General features: G+C 42.5%; 2 protein-coding genes and 1 non-coding gene across 8 annotated transcripts in view; all 3 read left to right on the forward strand.

Annotated features, from left to right (window-relative positions):
* The window catches only part of RIPK1 (receptor interacting serine/threonine kinase 1), a 40,005-nt gene extending 34,204 nt beyond the window's left edge, over nucleotides 1–5,801 (forward strand). For all 5 annotated transcript variants that reach the window (XM_036085813.2, XM_078055629.1, XM_036085815.2 and 2 more), the window contains 3 exons: nucleotides 23–589; nucleotides 1,822–1,965; nucleotides 3,704–5,801. In XM_036085813.2, coding sequence (XP_035941706.1) covers nucleotides 23–589; nucleotides 1,822–1,965; nucleotides 3,704–3,990 — 998 coding nt within the window. In that variant the 3' untranslated portion in view covers nucleotides 3,991–5,801. The remainder of the gene's footprint in view (nucleotides 1–22; nucleotides 590–1,821; nucleotides 1,966–3,703) is intronic.
* A 3,413-nt stretch (nucleotides 5,802–9,214) lies between these two features.
* Nucleotides 9,215–21,268, forward strand: part of BPHL (biphenyl hydrolase like) — a 35,931-nt gene continuing 23,877 nt past the window's right edge. Inside the window, exons 1-4 of one of the 2 annotated variants that reach the window (XM_078055631.1) lie at nucleotides 9,215–9,434; nucleotides 15,944–16,047; nucleotides 18,452–18,618; nucleotides 20,690–20,843. In XM_078055631.1, the coding sequence (XP_077911757.1) occupies nucleotides 9,328–9,434; nucleotides 15,944–16,047; nucleotides 18,452–18,618; nucleotides 20,690–20,843 (532 nt within the window). In that variant the 5' untranslated portion in view covers nucleotides 9,215–9,327. Of the gene's footprint in view, nucleotides 9,435–9,509; nucleotides 9,766–15,943; nucleotides 16,048–18,451; nucleotides 18,619–20,689; nucleotides 20,844–21,268 lie in introns of those variants that run through there. The other variant, XM_078055632.1, reaches the window with a different exon arrangement.
* On the forward strand, nucleotides 12,352–12,453 carry LOC118531675 (U6 spliceosomal RNA). The gene has a single exon (XR_004915332.2). It is a non-coding gene; the product is annotated as a U6 spliceosomal RNA (small nuclear RNA).

A 21,268-nucleotide genomic window follows, 5' to 3' on the forward strand; every position in this document is an offset into this window, starting at 1 on the left:
AATGTTGATCATTTCTTCTCAGCCCCAGAACAGCCCAGCTCGCTGCACAGTTCCCAGGGACTTGGGATAGGTCCCGTGGAGGAGTCCTGGTTTGCTCCCTCCCTAGAGAACCAGCAGGAGGAGAATCAGCTCAGCTTGCAGAGTAAACTCCAGGAGGAAGCCAACTACCATCTTTTTGGCAGCCGCATGGACAGGCAGACAAAACCGCTCAGACAGAATGTGGCTTATAATAGAGAGGAGGAAAGGAGACGAAGGGTCTCCCATGACCCTTTTGCACAGCAGAGACCTTATGAAAATGTTCAGAACCCAGGAGTAAAAGGCCTTCCTTATTCTAGTGCAACCAGTCCTGGTAATGCACTACACCAACCCACAGGGCTAACCAGCCAACCCCAAGTACTATACTGGAACAATGGACTGTATAATCCATTCCCTTTTGGAACAAGACCACAGGATCTGGGAACAGCAGGTTCAAGAGTTTGGTATGGGCCAAATCCAAGCCATATGCCAAGCGTGCATAAAACTCCAGTGCCTGAGACCAACCTACTGGGAAATACACCCACCCTTCCATTCACCTCCATCCCATCAAGAGGTAAACAGTTTTTTTAGCTACAATTTTTTTTTTTAATGTTTCTGAAAATAAAGCAGCCATTAGCTCTGTTGTAGACTCTAAGGTAACAAGGGTGAGTTGCTTGTGGTGTTCAGCCGCCAGATGCAATTTGCAACCATGGAATAGTCTCCATCAGACCACTTGGCCTCAGTTCAGGTGGGATTCATTGCAGCTGCCTGCAAGTGTTGGGTTACAGGTCCTTCCTTGTAACTGGTAGGCATTGTCTGCTCTAATCTGCATCACAGTGGTCCCATTGTACCCAATCTGTGATGGAAGTGAAGGTCACTGCTTGTGTTCTTTTACTTGCTTGCTGTTTTCTGAAGGTTAAGAAAGAAGTCTTGGATATTTAGATTCTTATCTTATATAGGCCAAAGACTGCCATTTGTGATGAAACCAAAATATTGGGCTACCATCACCACCATTTATCTCCAGAGCTCTTTTCATCTTCCCAAACTGAAATTCTCTACTCATCAGACACTAACTCCCCAGTCCACCTCCCATCCCGGCAGCCACCATTCTACTTTGCATCTTTATGAATTTGACTACTCTAGGGTACTTCATATAAGTGGAATCATACAGTCTTTGTCCTCTTGTGACTGGCTTATTTCACTGAGCACAGTGTCCTAAAGGTTCATCCATGTTGCAGCATGTATCAGAATTTCCTTCCTTTTTAAGGCTGAAAAATATTCCATTGTCAGTATATAACACATTTTGCTTATCTGTTCCTCTGTTGATGGACATTGGGTGGCTTCCACTTTTGGGCTGTTGTGAATAATGCTGCTATAGACAGGGGTGTATAAATCTGTGTTTGAGGCCCTGCTTTCATTCCTTTGGGTATATACCCAGAAGTGGAATTGCTGGATCTTAGGGTAATTCTATTTTTAATTTTTTTGAGGAACCTCCATACTGTTTACCACACCATTTTGTATTCCCACCAGCAGCACACAGGGGTTCCAGTTCATTCACATCCTTGCCAACATGTGTTATTTCTGTTGTTGTTTTGTTTTTGTTTTTGTTTTTGTTTTTATAGTAGTCATCCTGATGGATGTGAGGTTGGTTCAGTTACACTTTAAAGAAGAAAATTTCAAAGGTTGGCATAGGATAAATAATTTAACTTATACATCTGGAGTAAAGCTCTGCCCTTTTACCATGTTGTATTTATTTCTTTTGCTTTCAATCTAGATATACTTACCTGTGTGTTTCACTCTATTCAGATGAGTCTGCAAAATGTACCATATACAACAGTGCTGGCATTCAGGTTGGAGACCATAATTATATGGAGATTAGTGGAATGAGTTCAGTGCTACCAGACATAAACTTGAAAGAAGAGCCAGCTTCTAAGTACCAAGATATCTTTGGTAAGATGCCCTTTAAGGACCTGTCATCTAGCAACCTGAAACTTTCTTACTTGTTTAGAGGGATAGAGTGGAATCCTGAAATTTTTCCAATTATTTTCCCTGAAAGTTGCCCCATGTTTTCTCTGTAAAATGTCTCTGTAATTTCCGTATAATTCCTTTGTGGTTTATTTATGTTTAATATGGGGATAATTACAATATCTAATTCACAGATTTGTTATGAAAATTAAATGAGTCAATATGTATAAAGAGCTTAGAACACTGCCTAACACATAGTAAGATCTATGAAAGTGTTGAACACATCATCATCATCATCATGATCAATATCACTACTCAGACCTAGGAGAGGTAGGTCCCTCAGGTCTTCATCAAAAGGGATTCTGAAAAGATAGAAGACTATGCCCTCAACAGCACCTCTGTTATAAAAACAAGAGAGCTTTCTCTTATAGGGTTCCACTCTGCAGGCTCATAACATTAATCCCAAAACACAACCTGGGAAACAGGCATGAGGCCAAAACAATGGGATTTAAGAACGCAGCTTTATGATTAACCCTAGCGCTGGCAAAATGTTTCTGTCAAGTGCCAGATAGTAAATATTTTAGGTTTCACTGGCCCTGAGGTCTCTGTTGCAACTACTCACCTGACATTGTAATGCAATAGCAGCCACAGACAATATGTACATATGTACGTGGCTGTGTTCCAGTAAAACTTTTTTTACAAAAACAGGCAGCACGCCAGATTTGGCCCAGAGGCCATAGTTTGCCAATCCCTGGCCTAATCCATTTGAAGAATAGTCCTTAGAGAGGAGGTTCCTAACTCTTGGGGTGACACAGGTATCTTTGAGAATCTGATGAAACCCAGGGTCCCTCTCCCGGAGAGGTGTTGACAAAATTTGGGACGTTTTTGGACTGCTGACATCCAGTGGTGATGACAGAAATGCATTGTGGGGAGCTAAGGAAAGAATGGGAGTTGCGGGGGGAGGGGGGATGCTAAGGAAAGAATGGGCATGGGGAATGAGATGTCTTTTTCCTTATATTCAGCTTATTGGGCTGGGATGAGGATCAAGGAAAATGTGTGTGGTGGTGATTTTATACTTTAGTTTCTTTTTGTTATTTTTATGAAGGCCTAAGAGGAAGGAACCAGTAGAAAGGGAGGCTGTGGCTGTAGGAGAAGAGAACACTTAGGGTAAAGGAGAGAGGAGTCCCAAACAGACCTTGAAAAGTAGATACCTCATTCCTTAAAAGATAAGGGAAGGCATTGTAATTGAACAAGTTTGCACTTGATGGTCTTGGTTTCCCTAAGTAAGAGGAAAGTGAACTGTAGGGTGCAGGGGATCAGGAATTGAATGACCTTGATTCTGGCCAGATATAAGTAGACAATGCCAAAAGGAACAAAAATGGTGTTTTCTTCCCTCTTTACATCAGGAAGGTCTGAAATTAACAGGGCCACTGGCTAAGGTTGTATAGAACAGCCTAGTAGCCAAACAAGGCTTTTATTCCCAATGCCATCAGCTGTAGCTCGGAGAGGTATCTGCTAAGAGGAAGAGGTTCTCTATTGTACTCACATAAACATTCCAAATGGGCTTCCAGACATGTAAAGTATCACCTCACGGGTCAACAACTCTATAATTAATAAGTTATCTTTTTTACTGTCTCCTGATATTCTTTATACAGGTTTTTGAAACTAGAATGTTCAAATGGGTTATATAGCCTGATGCCTTCTTCTCTTTTCTGTTTGGCAGAAAATATCACTAGTCTGACTGATAAACATCTGAACCCAGTCAGGGAAAATCTGGGAAAGCAATGGAAAAACTGTGCCCGTAAGCTGGGCTTCACTGAACCTCAGATTGAGGAAATTGACCATGACTATGAGCGAGATGGACTAAAAGAAAAGGTTTACCAGATGCTCCAAAAGTGGCTGATGAGGGAAGGCAATAAGGGGGCCACGGTGGGAAAGCTGGCCTATGCGCTCTACCAGTGTTCAAGAATAGACCTCCTGAACTATTTGGTACATATCAGCCAGAGCTAACTCCAGAAGGGGCTTTGGCAGCATGAGGTAATCTCCTCACCTAGTAAGTAACCCACTGGAAGTGTGCTGCCTCAGATCCTTCAGAATTCTCTCCTCACCGATACAGGTTCTCTGCATAAAAATCTCCCGCATTCCATAGCTGGAGAATGGGAAGGAAATCTACAGCGAACAACCTACTAACCAGGAAGACCTATTAATGGCTGAGACCCACTCCAAAAAGAAGCCTAATTGGGTTTTGAAAGGGAGAGAGAGATATTTGAGGAAGATAATTTTCTTTCAGTTCATTCCATAACCTTCCACAATGATATTCATTTAATTTCCTGGAGTTTTGTTTCAGCAAGAGAAAAAAAAATTCAGGGGACATAAAGTCAACTTTCTTATTTTATGCTCTCTTCTCCACATAGGCTCCTGTTATCACCAAAGTACAGTGAAATTGTGAGTTCTCTTCAACTAGTTTTTTTTTTGGTATTCTAACCACAGTTCATTCCAAAACTCTAAGGTCTGTTAACTTCAGTATCAAATGTTGTGTCAGTCACCACAGGCTTCAAGAATTACATGCAGTCTCCACTCCATAAATTAACTGAAGGGATTTTAAGGAGTACTAAAACAGAAAAAAAAAATAGAGAACAAAAGTATCAGAATTTTCCAGGTGGTTGTTGCAAGGAATTGCTACTAATTGTGGTGACTACATCAATTCTTGATGAAGTTTTTAAGTTCTTTCCTAGCATTCTGATACTTTATGTACTTTCCCAACCTCTGTGCCCAGCAGAGGTTGCAGGGAATATTGATCTCTTCACACCTGGCTGTGACTGGAGCTTCAGGGCTGATCACTGTTGAGCAGCTTCCTCAGCTTACCCCAGGATACTGTAGAAATATTTTCATTTTTTTCTGTGAGCTGCTGTGATGTAAAAAAAGGATGCTTCAAAGTCTGATAATTGTGCCTCTAACACTGGACCTTTCAAAGCCCACCCGAAACTCAGGAATGAGTGAAAGGAACCAGAAGACTAGAAGACTGAAGGCAAGCAGCCCATCCAGTATCACTGCCTGCATGTGGCCAAACAGAGAGGGTGTGTCATTGTGCTCAGCCCTTCCAGGAAGGAGGGAGAGAAGGATGCAGTATGGTGACTCTGGATGTCAGAACAGATTCTAGGGTCTGGTGGGCTGATAACAGTATTGTGGTTGGTGATTCTAAAATCCCGCTAGCCCCAGCTGACACACACACACACACACACACACACACACACACACACACACACACACACCCCAACACCTGAAGTGGGACTGTAAAACAGAATTTCTCAACTTCTGCACTATTGGCATCTTGGGCCAGATAATTCTTTGTTGTGGGGGCTGTCCCGAGCATTGTAGGATCTGGATATCTGAAAGTGTCCTCTACCCACTAGATGTGAGTAGTGCCATTCTCCCCTCCTCCTGTCCCCAGTTGGGACAAGCCAAAATGTCTCGAGACATTGCCAAATGTTCCCTGGAAGGACACAGGTGCCCCCGTTGAGAAGAGCCCTGCTACAAAGTAATGAACCTCAGTCTCTTACCCACACATATCTAGGCTCACTACTTAGTTGCCACATAGCATTAGATCACACAGACCGAAAGAAAAATTGGGTGGAGAAAGAGTCCCAGGCTTTGCTAGAGAGGAGTGGGTGGATGATTGCTTTTCTAAATGTATCCCTTGTACCTCTATCCTAAGTGTTTAAATTCTCTAAATTCCAAAGCAATTGAATGATCAATGTTAAGAGGCAAAAATGGTATTTTTAATGGACTTTTAAAAATAAAATTTTGTACCTCAAATATAAGCAACTGAAATGATGTGTTTGTATAAATGAAACCGTTTGGGCTTCTCCACTTAGGTTGGCATTTCCTATACGTACTCTCCCTTTCACCCTCCTGCTATTAGCAGGCAAGAGGAAGCTGATAGTAAAAAGAAGAGAAGCTTCTGGACAGCTTTTTGGCTCTCAGGATGAAAATGCGCTGCCTTGAGAGCCTGCAGCCCCGCTGTCCTTCAAACATGGTTCAGAAGTCTTTCTTTCAGCCCCCACTCTCTAAAAACTGGACTGAAAAGAGCCAAATTTGTATCTGAAGAGTTTCAATACAAGAAAATCAATTGGGCAGAAAATCAATTAAGTGAGATGGCACGGACTACAAAATGAGAAATCATACTTGGTTCTGCAAAAGACCCTAAGATTTCTACTGTAAATAACGCCCACTTCCAACTCTTACAGCTTGTGAAATCAGCGGGTTTCCACTTGCTGTGGTTACAGTATTTGTTTGGGGTCCATCATATGAAGTTAGGTCTTCAGGAATAGTTTTTTCTTTCTCAGAAAATGTTTTAAATAGTATTGCGATGTACATTTTAATGTGTGTTATTTACAAACGTTTTGCTTTTATAATAATGTGAATAAAACTAGGTGTTACTAAGATAAATGACTTAGCCAATCGCAGATAAAAATGTTTTGTGTCAGCAACAGGCTGTGACACTACAATGGAAAACAAGCTGAACCTGACTTTATGTAAAAACTTCCTTGCCAGAATGTGCAATGGTAGATGATATTGTTAGTATTTTAGTATTGGTTTCTCTCCATACAAGAATAACCATGTCGGGATGCCTGGGTGGCTCAGTCGGTTAAGCGTCTGCCATCGGCTCAGGTCATGATCCCAGGGTCCTGGGATCGAGTCCCGCATCCGGCTCCCTGCTCAGCGGAGAGCCTGCTTCTCCCCCTGCCTGCCGCCCCACTGCTTGTGCGCTCTCTCTCTGACAAATGAATAAAATCTTAAAAAAAAAAAAAAAAAAAGAATAACCATGTCAACAAGATCGATTCTTTTAGTCACATCTGTTGTTGTAGGATTAAAAAAAAAAAAATCCACTAACGGCCAAAACTGAATTTAATACAACACCGCGGTTTAAATTTTAAATTTAACCCATCAGGTTTTAGGGTTTTAGGGGCAGGAAGTGAAAGATTAATGATTTTTACCCATTGCAATCAGGCAGGGTTAATGTGCAATTTCACTGCAAAGGACTGAAGTCAGGAAAAAAACAACAACAACAAACGAACAAAGCAAAACACTAGGTGTCTATGTGGTCAAGATTTTAGAAATATGACTACAAAGAAATCATTGAAGGCCTAATGCTAGTCCAGTGAATTCCGTAACAAATAACAATCCAAGTACAGGTTGTGAAATCAAGCAGGCTTAAATTCTCGTCTGCCACTCCTTTGCTGTGTATGGAGGGCCTGCTTCCTAACCTCTCTTAGCCTCAATTTTCTCTTCTAGTAATAGAGAGGGCAATAAAGTTGATGTGAGGATCAAAATAATGCATCATAAGGTGCCCAGCACAGTTATTTTTAAAACTGTACAATAGTGTTATACATAAAAGACTAGTTCTCAATTGTGCACTTAAAAATCAATTGTGACACCAATAACCTAAAGCCTCACAGTGCTACCGTTTCTGCTTCTCGGTAGGATAACACGCTAAAATTGTACAATTATTTTTACTCTCATGATCTCTGACCAGAAATCCCAAATCAACGTCTCAGGAAAAAATAAGGAAACCTTGACCCACCAAAGGTTTCTGAAAGTCAGACGATAGTAATCAGCTGAAATGTATTTCTCTTTCCTTCTATGCAGGAAATTGATATGACACATTTCTGTTGAGAGAATATTTTTGCATAATCCATTTTTAGGCCCGCCTTGCCTTTACTGCTCAAGAAACTCAAATGGCCAGTGGGGATACTGCAGGTATCAGAACTTTCCATGGCTGTAACACTTTAAAAAGCACTGTGTGTATAGGACTATTTACAATAGAAGGGTCTCATGGAAGAGGAAGAAAGTGATATGCAAGGAAGCCTCAGCTATCCTGGGTAATTGGAGCCAAGGCTAAACAGTGACCGTAAATCTGCCAGTTATTTCCAGTTAAGTCAGAGTGGTAGCCAGAATTACAGCGGTAGTTTTTTCTCCACTGAATTGTGAATTGCAGGTAATGTTTATAATCTTTAGAAAGCTGCAATTATATGATCTGAAGAAGAAAGATATTTTGTGATAAAATACAAATAAAACTTACCATCTTAACTTCTAAGGAGATAGTTCAGTGGCATTAAGTACACTCACATCCTTGTGCTACCACCACCATTTCCATCTCCAGAACTCCTTTCATCTTACAAAACTGAAACTCTGCCCCCATTAGACACTAACTCCCCATTCTCCCCTTCCGGCATCCCTTGGCAAACCACCTTTCTACTTTGTCTCTTTGAATCTGCCTACTCCTCATATACATGAAATCATACAGTATTTGTCCTTTTATGACTGGCGTATTCACTTAGTATAATGTCCCAATGTTCCTATTATGATGTATGTCAGAATTTCCATCCTTTTTAAAGAACAATATTCTATTATATGTATACACATTTATACCTTCATCCCTTCATTGACATTTGGGTTGCTTTCCACCTTTTGGCTGTTGTGAATAATGCTATGACCATGGGTGTATAAATATCTTTGAGACACTGTTTTCAATTCTTGAGGGTATATACCCAGAAGTGGAATTGCTGGATCTTATGGTAATTCTAGGTGTAATTTTTTAAGGACCCACCATGCTGTTTTCCACCGCCACTGCACCATTTTACATTCCCACCAGCGGTGCACCGGTTCCAATTTCTCCACATCCTCGCCAATACTTACTATTTTCTGGTTGGTTGGTTGGTTTGTTGACAATAGCTATACCAATGGATGTGAGATGGTATGAAGGTAAATTTTAATCCCATCATTCTTAGAAGCAAATGCATTTCACCTCACCGATGGCTGCCAGCCTGAAGCCCCCCTTCTCTCATCCATCCCTCCGGAGCCCCTCCTCACCATCCACTCCCTGAAAGATGGGCGGATGGGACCAGTCCTTGAAAGGACCAGTCACCGTGGCGACGAGCGGGGCAGAGCCCACTGGGACGTGCTCCTCGTGAGCCAGAGCTGGCACCCCGAGAGGAGACGATCTGTGTTGCAGTGCCCGTGGGACCCCAAGCCCCGTTCTGTCAAGGGTCAGAGACAGCCCAGCGGGCTACGCGGCCGAGCACCTCAGCGTTGACAACGGTAGACTGGCGGAACGGGACCAATGCCTCCATCTCCCGGCTGAAGTCCCGGCGCATGCGTGTTCCCATGCAGCCCGGCGGAGCGGGCCCTGGGCGCATGCGTGTTTCCTAGAGACTCAGCCAGCGGGCCTAGGGCAGCGGGTGGGGCGAGGCGCCGGCTTGTTCTCCTGCGGCGCTGCCCGGCCCTCCCGGGGCAGTGGGTGGATCCCGGCGCAGGCGCGCTCCGAGGCTGGGCGCCACTGTGATCATGGATGCGGCGCCAAACAGCTCGGTTTTGCGGCGTCTGCGGATCCTCCTGTCAGCTCTGAAGCCCGGGAACCCGGTCCCTCGTGCCGGGCCTGCAGCCGCATTCGGGTAATGCTGCCCGCTTCCCTCCGGGGGCCCGCGCGGCCGGGTCCGCGCTCTGGGGGGCGGCGGGAGAGGAGCGCTCTAGCTGGGGGGCAGGCTGGGCGGTGCGAGTAGCGGCCGTGGACGCAAGGTCTCCGCCTTCTTGCCCTTACACGGCGACCTAGAGCCTGCGCGACGTGGGTGCACGGGAGGCGGTGGGGCTAACCTCCACCTCTGCTACTCCGGGACTGAGCACTTCAGCCATGCATCGGCTTCAGTTCGGTGACTCTGGAGCCTTAAAGGACTTGGGTGATGGAGTTCAAGCCCTTCATTGTGCAGACGAAAGAGATCCAGGGAGGTAACGTAATTTGCTCTCAGCCACAGACACTCTCACGATAGAGGTTAGAATCCCAAACTCTTCATTCTTATTCGTTGCTCTGCCCAGTCTCTTCACACCTTCAGGACTCTGATCTCTCATGCTTCTTGTATTAAAAAAAAAAAAAAAAAACCAGCCTGAGAATGTCCGTGACCTGTTAGCTCTTATAGTCATGGGTCCCGGGTCCGAAGTCCCTGCGTTGTCTTTTTTCTTTGTTTTTTTTTTTTTTTGCTGATTTTGAACTTTAATGTGCAAAAGGACCATCCTGAGCACCTGGGAAAATTCAAAGTCTTGGCCTGACTCTGAGGTTCTGATGTAGCCGGAAAGGCCAAGAATCTGCCTTTTTCTTTTCTGACTCCCTATCCCCCATCCTCACATATACTTTGAGATAAAAAAAAACAAAACTAGATTAATCTCAGACCTACTGTCTTAAAAATGGGTGCCCTTGGTCCCAAGAGACACTAAGCAGAAAATGTGGTTAGAGCAGCATGAGGCTTGCTCTACTTTATTCCCTATACACCTACCTGTAGACTTTACACACAAACGTACACAGGGCATGTATGCAATTAACTGGTGATGGGTCAGTTCCATTTATGACTAGGGAAAGTCAAATCCCAAATGGGTACCTGGCATTTAGAACTTCAGTTGATCCAATGTGGAAACTTCTCATTTGAAAATTTAATTTGGAAGGAGAAGGGAAAAATCTGACCAGCTTTAAATTTTTATGTTGTGATTAACTAGTTCCTGAGTTTCGTATTTGATTTAAGTTCTTTTTTATTATTATTTTAGAACTTTTAGATTTTCAGGACTATTTTAATATAGGTGGAAAAATAGGTCAATGTTCACAGCTCTATAAATAAACATTGAAAAATGGCAATTTATCCAGTTTCCTATTTGCAGAAAGAGATTGAAATGAGGTTACTATGTACCAATACCCAAGTTAAGATAGGTTATTTAATGGTTGCAGGAAGGCCTCATCCATTTAGTGCAAATCATTCTTCCTAAAGTATCTCTGAAAGACAGGTTTCTCTGGATTTTGAATTGCCATTTTGTAAATGCAGTTGCAAGTTGATATTACATGTAATCAGAGAAAACCAGCAGTGGTATTGGTTGATCCTGAAATGAAGCTGCAGCCCAATATAAGTAGGTGAAAGGACCACTTTAAGACCTTTGTTTCAAAACAGCCAGTACCCAGCCTACACTTGAGTTGTATTCCAAAAGCTTGTTTTGTCTGTAATTTGGAACCCTGGCTCTTTTTTATTTTGTAATCTGTAAACTGCTTTGTTCCAGGATCAGGTAAAAAAAATAATAGTAATAAAAACCTAACAACTTGCCAGAAGAAAAATGTCTTCTGAGTTCACCTTGGGTTGCTCTGCCTGAGAATCAGAGACACTCCTTTCCCCTGGCACCTGCCACCACCTTCTTTCTGTCTGGCAGTCAGGGTGGGTGGGGCCCTGGGGCCAGAGCCTCATTGGGAGACTTTGTTCAGCCTTGACCTAACAGAAAGAACATGGATTCTGGTGTTTACATGGCTGCATTGCCACTTCCTAGCTGCACAAATGTGAGCAAGTTACTTAACTTCTCCGAGCCTAGTGCCTTGCAGAATTGTTCTGAGGATTAGAGACAATATATGTAAAGGGCCTGGAATATAATAAGAATTCACTAATTCGTAGCTACAATTAGTACTGATACAGATTAGTAATGCAGTGTGTAAAAGATGCAAAGTAAGTCATCAAAATTCATTTAATTCCAAGCCCTACGGGTAGCTCCTACTTTATTGTAGCTAGTGGTTACTTTGGAAAAAATATACAAAAAAAAAAAAAAAAAATAGCTGAACATCAGATATACGGAGAATATGTAGGACTTTCAAAGTGAGGATGTATTGTATTAATTGGCTCCATTTTTATTTCTAAGCAAAGGGCAAAATGCCAAAGGCGCTGATGTCAGACATTACCAGTAATGTGACTGGGGCAAGTTGTCTTGAAACTCTAATCCTCAGGTTTCTCAATGGTAAAATTAGGGTAAGTGTATGTACATCACATAGCAAAACAAATGAGATAAGTAAGCTCTTAGTAGAGTTCATTATTTAGCTTAATAATGAAACTAAATGTTAGTTTGTTTTCCCCAAGTTGTTAGATTCTTGAAGGAAACTTTCCTTCTTGGAAAGGAGCAGCTCAGCCCCCTCAATCAGGAAGTTATTATCATTGTATTGCTTGTGACCTCCTTCCCCTTTCACAGAATTGCTTATCCAGCTTCCCCGAAAAAGAAAGGGACAAATTTGAAGTAAGGCAATTTTAGGTGAGCATGCCTTCCTACAGGCTGTTTTTAATAGGGAGTTAGGATTTTCTTTTTCTTCTACAAGAAATTAACTCAGTACAGTCATTCTCAACTTTGGTTGTATATTGGAATCTCTCAGGGAATTTAAAAAATACAGATGCCTGTGTCCCACCCCAGAGATTTTGCACCCTGGGCATCTGGAGATTTAAGCATGCCAGATGATTTAAATCTAAATTTGAGCTTCCCACTAAGACAGTGGGAAGCTGGAAATGCTCTCATAAAAAGGGGCATGTTCACTTTGGCAGCACATACACTAAAATTGGAATGACACAGAGATTAGCACGGCCCCTGTGCAGGGATGACATGCAAGTTCGTGAGGCGTTCCATATTTAAAAGGAAATGAAAGGAAAGGAAAGGAAGAAAGGGAAGGAAGGGAGGAAGGGAGAGAAAGGAAGGAAGAGAAAGGAAGGAAGGGAGAGAAAAGAAAGCACATGCCAGGGCTCTACCCCAATCATTGAGTGATAGTCTCCCAGGATTGTCCTAGGCAGGTATATTTTTAACTCTCCACAGGTGATTCTAACAAGCATACCAGCTTAAGAACACGTGGGTTAGAGAAGTGAAGTGATTATTAGCAGGGAGAAAGTGGTGCTAAAGACGGATGGACACCCCAAAGGAAAGATTCATTTTTGGTCTTTAAATTTTCTGAAGTTTTCTATCCTCTTTCCTGTGTGAGAGTTTGGGAAATTTGGTATCTTGATTGTGGCTCAAGTAATATGCACATTTCAGGGCCATTGAAGGCCTGGTCTCTCCACAGCCCAGTTTTCTTTCAACAGACACATAATGAGGCTTGAACTACTGTCTTAAGAGTCCCTTGCTAAGCTGGAGAAAAGAATGCTTTACTCATTTCAGTGGTCTTCTATTGATGATATATGAATCATTCAGTAAATGTTTCAATAACTTTTTTTCATTCAATAACTTTATTTTTTTAATAAAATTTTTTTTCTTACATTTGAAATTGATTTGCTTTGATTTACTTTTGTTCAAAAACAGTTCTCTGTCCTGTTTCCCCAACCTGAAGATTGATAAGGGATTTTTGGCAGCCTCCATTAACCCCAAGGGGTGGGCTGATGTGATAGTGGCAGGAACCTCTGGTGTGGGGACACATAGGATGTTGATGACAAGGCACCGGGGTCATCTTCTTTCCCTTTAGCCTTGCTGCAGACCCCCTCAGCATTCAGCCCAAACCTTGTTCCCTTTTGGCCCCCACACTCCTGCCAGGCTGAACACTGCCTTGTCCCTCCCACTGAGTAGGGAACCCTATACGGGGCTGGATCCCAGGACCCTGGGATCATGACCTGAACTGAAGGCAGACACTTAACCGACTGAATCACCCAGGTGCCAAGGACCTCCCTTGCTCCCAGGCCTTTGATCATGCTATTTCTTCTAGAAGCACCCTCCCCACCACATTGTTTTTTTTTTTTTTTTTAATTTTATGTCTCTTGGAAGTTCAATTCAAATGCTACTTTTTTCACTCTTCTCCAGATACCTCTACTCAACGCAGGATGGTCTCTGTCTCTCTCTAAAACCATCTTCAAAGTCTTCTGCCTTAGTAACCCTGCCCTGACATTGAGCTCCCATTATGCTAAATTCTAGACTACATGGTTTTGTTTTTACCTTCATCTTGGGCAACCAAAAGATGGGATAGGGTTAATGGGGAAAAAAGTTTGGAGTGGGGAACCAAAACACAAATACAGCAAAGCGCAAAGGGAAGTAGAGGTTTTTTGCAGAAGAGACTTGGGAATGATCATGAAAGCTGAAGGAAAGGACGCCTGGGGCCCCTGAAGAGTTGCAGACAGCGAGAGTCAGCAACACCCAGCCACGAAAACCCACTGTCTTGGACATTGAGAAGGATGCTGTGGGGAGTGGGGTTCCTCTCTTTGTATGTGACATCCTCACTGCACAAAATGATTCTTACAAGCATGTCCTTGAATGCTTCAAGGAAGGGAGCCCCTCAAAAATCTTCAGGGCATGAGGTATAATAAAGGTACACATCATCATTAACATGAGCCGTGCGTATGCTGGTCATCTCTAGTTAGGAGCTGCCTCATTCCTGTGTGGTGAATATGGGAAATCCTACTAACAAGTTCCAGCCGTGCTCCTTGTGCTCCTGGCCTCAGTCATAACCTTCCAATCTCTTATCTCTTTATCTTGTCTCCTGCTAGATTGTGGGCAAAAATAAATATGTCAATAAATGTTTGCGGAAATGAATCTTTATTACCAGAGTATTATTTGCCTTTATCTGGATCCTAGAGGCACCTTAACAATCAAAATGAATGACTCCAAAGAATAGGACTTGGCAGTGTCCGTATGATACCACTCTTGCTCAGTGGTTTTATTTTTGCTCCTCGTGACTTTCTATAGATAAGGAGCTTATAGTTAGGTCAGGCTTTATTACCACCCAATTCTGTCATTTTTGCAGAAATTGTGTTAAAGACTTAATGTACCTGCATTCAACACATTCGTTTCTGCATTCTCATTTGAAATTGGTGACAAGAGGAAACCAAAGAGGAAAGAGGACCTCATTTTTTAAAAAAAGATTTTTATTTATTTGAGAGAGCATGAGTGGGGAGTGGGGGGCAGAGGGAGAGGGAGAAACAGGCTCCCCACTGAGCAGGGAGCCCTATACGGGGCTCGATCCCAGGACCCCGGGAGACACCTAACCAACTGAGCCACCCAGGTGCCAAGGACCTCATTTTTTAAAAAAACGCTTCATTTCCATAAGCCATTTTGACTAATTGCAGAGAGGTAATAGGGGTAGAGAGTATGTAAAGAAAAAGGGGGGCAGTGGTTAATTTAAATTCCTTAACATTCTGCCGGGAGCAGAGGAGCACCTCCTTCCAGCATCTGTCCTGGTGTGCCAAAATGTCCCTTCCGCAGGTCACCCAGCCACCTGGGAAATTAGTGGGGAGGCTGTTAGAGCCTGATGCAGGAGGCTTGTATGTGCTTATTGCTGTGTATCCCCACACAGTCATTCTGGAGCTTCTGGAAGAGCCACAGAGGAGAGTTTCATCCGAGCAGGACCCTTGATATGGTTGGCGCAAGCATCAGGCAGAACAGATAGGGCAGAAGTCCTGCCCGAGGCACTCTGCTGTGCCAACATGTCCAGTTAGGTGCTGTGTCATGAGAGGTGTTGGGCCAAGGAAGGTCAGCGGCACAGGGAGGGCTCTTGAAGCTAATGGACCTGCACGTTTAACAACACAAATACTTCAACGTATTAAAAACCAGGCTGGCCATAGCAGTGCAGACAGGCGTTCCTGCCAAGAGCCCTTCTGCGGCTGGCCAGACAACATGAGAAGCCATGTGCCTAAAGGACTGCCTAGGGACCAAGGCCTTTTCTGAGGACTCCTGAGACCAGCCTCACCCTTAGGGACACCGCCAGTGCAGCTGAAGGCCCAGGTCGCCCCTCTAGATCTGCTAAGGTCCTGACAAGTGGCTCCAGGCTCTGTGTCCTGGTTGCTCACCCTCGCATGTCATTGTGTGAAGCTCTTGTGTCAGCCTGCACCTTGGCACCACTGGCTTCCAGCTCACCAGGTATGTGCCCTTGGGGGTGTATGGCCATTGATTTCATTAACTTCTCAGTACTTTTGTAGGATAAGCCCTGGGCTGGCGCTGTAGGATATTCAAACATGAAGGCACAGTTCAGATCTGCAGTCTAGTAAGCGGTCCCCTTTTAGGTTTGGAAAACTTAAGCACAACTCAAAGGAATCCAAGAAGCCTGAGGAGGGTACTAGAGTTGACTCGGGTGTATAAAAGGGCAGTTTGGTCATACTACGTTTGTACTGCTTAGTAATCATTCTTTGGGGGTGGGGTTTTTCTCTTTCAGCACCTCTGTAACCTCTGCCAAAGTGGCTGTGAATGGTGTCCATTTGCATTATCAGCAGGCTGGAGAGGGAGAGCATGCAGTCCTGCTGCTTCCTGGAATGTTGGGTCTGGAAGTTTTTAATGGAATTTGCATGCTGTGTAGTCTATGATGCATTCACATTATTAGATGCCAAATATTGATTATTAATTTTAGTGCTTTGCTAAATGCTTTAATATTTGCTACAAATTTAAGTGATTCAGGAAAGAAGGATAACTTTCTACTATATGTATTCTTTATTCCTTTAAATACCCAGGTTTTTTTTTTTTTCCTCATAGAGTTATACTGTGTAGTTACCTACAATTTGGGAGGATGACAGGGGTCAAGGAAAGGGGTGTGGGCAGAAGGATAGATAAAGGCAGGAGACGAGCTACTGACCAACCATCCCAGTGTGCCTGGAATTGAGGGGTTCCAGGATGCAAGACTTCCAGTGCTGGAAGATGGATTGATCACCCTGTTGCAGTTGATTACATGCTCAATTAAAATACGAGCTAAGAACAAGACTTAATTTAAAGCCTTTTTGGAAGTCAAAATTAGATTGGCATGAATGGAGCATAGTAAAGCCGACTGGATCCCAATTTTATCTTTCAGATAAGTAATTTACATGTAGACAGCCCAGGGCAATAATGTCCAGTGATCCCAGGACACTCAAATTTGGTTTTAAGGATTTTAGTATTGTTTTAATTTAGTTAAATAATACCAATATATACTATTTCCTTATGATTTTTTTTCTTCTAAAAGTAAAATGCTAAAATGCCTTTCCAAACTTATATACACATATATATGTTTGTGTGTGTGTAAAAAACATATATATGTGCAAAAAACATATATATACAATATATATATTACACATTATATACACATATATATAAGTTTTTTTAAGTAGGCTCCATGCCCAGCGTGGAACCCAGCACGGGACTCGATCTCACAACCCTGAGGTCAAGACCTGAGCTGAGGGATGCCTGAGTGGCTCAGTCGGTTAAGCAGCTGCCTTTGGCTCAGGTCATGATCCTGGAGTCCTGGGATCAAGCCCCGCATCGGGCTCCCTGCTCGGCAGGGAGTCTGCTTCTTCCTGTGACCCATCCCCATCTCATGCTCTCATTCTCTCTCTCAAATAAATAAATAAAGTCTTAAAAAAAAAAAAAAAAGACCTGAGCTGAGATCCAGAGTTGGATGCTAAACTAACTGAACCACCTGGGCACCCCTCCATTTATATTTTTGCCTTAGGTTTTCTGAATGATTTACCTGATGGTGAGAAAGGTAGATCTTCCCAGGAAGAATGGTGGTCCTTGATAATGTTAAATGATCCTGTACCATCTTAAAAAACATTTTGTAATAATAGCTAGTTTATCAAGCAAGATGTTTAGGTGGCCTGAGCTACAAGCCCTTAGAAACTAAGCGGACTTTAAAAACTAAATGCGGACTTGCTCCTGGACTGGGCTCCTTGAGAGTCTGGCCTTCCGGGCCACACGCAGTAGGTGTGTGTGCACAGTGGCCGTGACCTCGTGGGCAGGCTGGGAACTGCCAGTCAGTTCCACTACAGGCTCAAGAATGTGGTTCTGCTTGTTACCATGCTGCTGTTTGAAACAAGCTAATCTGATTTCTTCCCTCCACACCGTGCCCTCCCCCTCATTTTAGAGTTTTAGTTGAGTGTTCTGGTGTTCACTTATAACCAGAAAATAAAATCTCCAGGGCTGTTCACATTAGCCTAGTAGAAAACACCTGGGAATTTGGGGCACCTGGGTGGCTCAGTTGTTAAGCATCTGCCTTCGGCTCAGGTCATGATCCCAGGGTCCTGGGATCGAGCCCCGCATCGAGCCCCGCATCGAGCCCTGCATCGAGCCCCGCATCGGGCTCCCTGCTCAGCAGGAAGCCTTCTTCTCCCTCTCCCGCTGTCCCTGCTTGTGTTCCCTCTCTCGCTGTGTCTCTCTCTGTCAAATAAATAAGTAAAACCTTAAAGACAAAAAAAAAAACACCTGGGAATTTAGAATTCTACTTTGAATAACTTGGACCAAATCTCATAAATTTGTTGACAGATAATATTGAGATATCTCTCATTTGTAACAGTCACTTTTTAGAAAGAAAGAAAAAATCACCCAGAAACATATCATATCAGTAAGTCAATTTCTATGCAGTTTCATGAATTCCTTTTTTTAAATTAAAAGAAAATTTTTTTAAAGGAAGATTAACTGGGAAAGTATCAAAAGTAGTAATACAGGACCAAATGAATCCTCAAAGTAGCCACTAGGAGGAGACAAAAGGCAGGTCTGAACACCAGGAAAGGAAGTCAGCCTCCCGGTAAATGGATTTTATTTATCATCACAAGGCTACTTTGCTGACTGCATCCTGCTGTCTAACTTCGAGTAGAAACTAGTTAGTTTGTTTTAAAATTGTAGTTGTTTCTGCTTTTATTGTAATGTGCTTGAAATAATGAAATCATTCACCTGAGGGTAACTGAGTGGCTTTTTTTAGGAAGTGGAGAGACTGATTTTGGACCCCAGATTAAGAACCTAAATAAGAAGCTCTTCACAGTGGTTGCGTGGGATCCTCGAGGGTATGGACACTCCAGACCCCCAGATCGAGATTTTCCAGTGGACTTTTTTGAAAGGGATGCAAAAGATGCTGTTGATTTGATGAAGGTGGGTCTCTTAGGGAAGAGCCCAGAGAAGGGAGGATGGCTGGGCCTGTCTTCATCTATTTTGTTTTTGTGTTTTTTTATTTCTTTAAGGGTAATACCGTGTAATTCCTACAGACAATTCAGGGAGTTCAAATAGGTATGAATTAGGAAGTAGAAATATCTCACAATCCAACTATTTAGAGATACTGCTGCTATGACTTTGAGACTCTGCCTTCCCAGCCCATCTTTTTTTTTTTTTTTTTCCAATTTAGTTAACATATAGTGTATTATTAGTTTCAGGGGTAGAATTTAGTGATTCATCAGTTGCATATAACACCCAGTGCTCATTACATCAAATGCTCTCCTTAATGCCCATCACCCAGTTACCTTATCCCCCCACCCACCTCCCCTCCAGCAACCCTCAGTTTGTTTCCTAGAGTTAACATCTCTTATGGTTTGCTTCCCTCTCTGCTTTCATCTTATTTTATTTTTCCTTCCCTTCGCCTATGTTGATCTGTTTTGTTTCTTAACTTCCACATATGAGTGAGATCATATGGTATTTGTCTTTCTCTGACTTATTTCACTTCGCATAATACCCTCTAGTTTCATCCATGTCATTGCAAATGGCAAGATTTCATTATTTTTGATGGCTGAGTGATCTTTCATTGTATATTTAGGCCACATCTTCTTTATCCATTCATCCATTGATAGACATCTGGGTTCTTTTCATATTTTGGCAATTGTGGACATTGCTGCTATAAACATTGGGGTGCATGTGCCCCTTTGAATCACTATGTTTGTATCCTTTAGATAAATACCTAGTAGTGCAATTGCTGGATGGTAGGGTAGTTCTATTTTTAACTTTTTGAGGAACCTCCATACTTTTTTCCGGAGTGGCTGCACCAGCTTGCATTCCCACCAACAGTGCAAGAGGGTTCCCCTCCAGCCAATCTTATTTCATATATAAATACACAGTTTTGTATTGATGGCATCATACTTATACATAATGTTTTTCCAAACTACTGTTCTTTGAACAATTTGTCAAGGAGATACTTCCATGTTAATAAATAATAAGTTTATGTAAGTCTTAAAATAGTCACACAGTATTCCATTGTAGGGATGTACTGTTTTATTTCACCTCTCTCTAATGGTAGATAATCAAATTTTTAAGTTGCCTTTTTTTGTTATTAGAAATAGCAGTGCAGTGAACATTGTTTTGTCCATGGACATTTTAGTTCTTTTATAAACAGTGTTGGTGTGGACACCCCTGGACCTGTCTCCTGATGCACAGGTGCAGGAGTTCCATACATATCTAGGGGATGTTGCTGGGTTATAGAAGATGCAAATGTTCCTTTTACAAGATAGTGCCAAATTATTATCCATGCTACTTACAGCCATGTATAGTCCCATCAGTATCTTGAACTGATATTTGTTAAATCTTTCAAATTCCAGGTCATTCTGTTTTTACTTCTAGGCAGCATCTCTCCGATGTCATCTTTGTTCAGTTTCCCTAACATGTTTTCAGAGCCTGGTTGATTTAAGGACTAACATAACCTCCCCGTGACACCATTCTCCTCCAGCCCGTTCTTCCCACAGTTGCAGTCAGTGGTTTTATCAGATGTGGTGACTTCATTCCATCCAGTAAATATCAAGTTTCCCTCTCTAATCTGCATTACTATTCTCAAAGCCTTCGCTCAGGCGTGGGTGTGCATGCACATGTTACTTGTCATTTCCAAGGGCAGCTGATCGCCACTGTTTCCAGAGTCTGTCCAACCAGAAGATGTAGTTCCCTCATTAATTCAAAACAATACTAGATACTTAGGGTTTTTTTTTTAATTCAATTTAATGAACATATACTGCATTATTAGTTTCAGAGGTACTTAGGATTTTACGACACTTAGATTTACACCAAAACTAATGGAGAAAAAAACATTTGCGTCATCAAATGGTGGATTCTAGGATTTTTCTTTAATTACCAACAACTGCTCCAAACCTCACAGCTGTATTGATTTTGACAACTGTCAGTTATGGGATTCTTTTAGCAGAGAGGAGCAATCAGCTGTGCTATGTGCATTTCACTGTATTCCTCGCAGACGCTGAAGTTTAAGAAGGTGTCCCTGCTGGGCTGGAGTGATGGCGGCATTACATCTCTTATTGCAGCTGCAAAATATCCATCGTTCATCAACAAGATGGTGATCTGGGGAGCCAATGCCTACGTGACTGATGAAGATGAGAAGATTTATCAGGGTAGGTCTCACGAATCGGAGATGTCATGACAAGTGGTACCTTTGCTCTCCCCTTCTCAGGACTTGCTTCGATCCGTATTGACAAATTCTGTCTCGTCTGCTTCCAGTTCTCAGCTCTGAGGTAGGAAAAGCCATGAGTTCTCAGAAAAGTCCTACAGTTTAACCAGCCTGTTTTAACGCTTTCTGTTTGCAGGAGCGACACCTTCGTGACTCAGGAAAAGGTCCTAGAAAATCCGCGTTCACATTTCCGACTACTGATAGTGAACTTCAAGGAGGGAGGGCTTGATGGAAAGTGTTTTTCATAACCTCTTTTTAAATTATGGGAGCGTAAAAAGGAATATTGTATTGAAACCTTATATTTTGATAAAGAAATTCTGTGCTGTTCACATTTCATAAGGTTGTCCTTGAAGCTTATCTTTGAAGGTT

The sequence above is a fragment of the Halichoerus grypus genome, chromosome 9, assembly GCF_964656455.1.
Source record: "Halichoerus grypus chromosome 9, mHalGry1.hap1.1, whole genome shotgun sequence".
NCBI lineage: Eukaryota > Metazoa > Chordata > Mammalia > Carnivora > Phocidae > Halichoerus > Halichoerus grypus.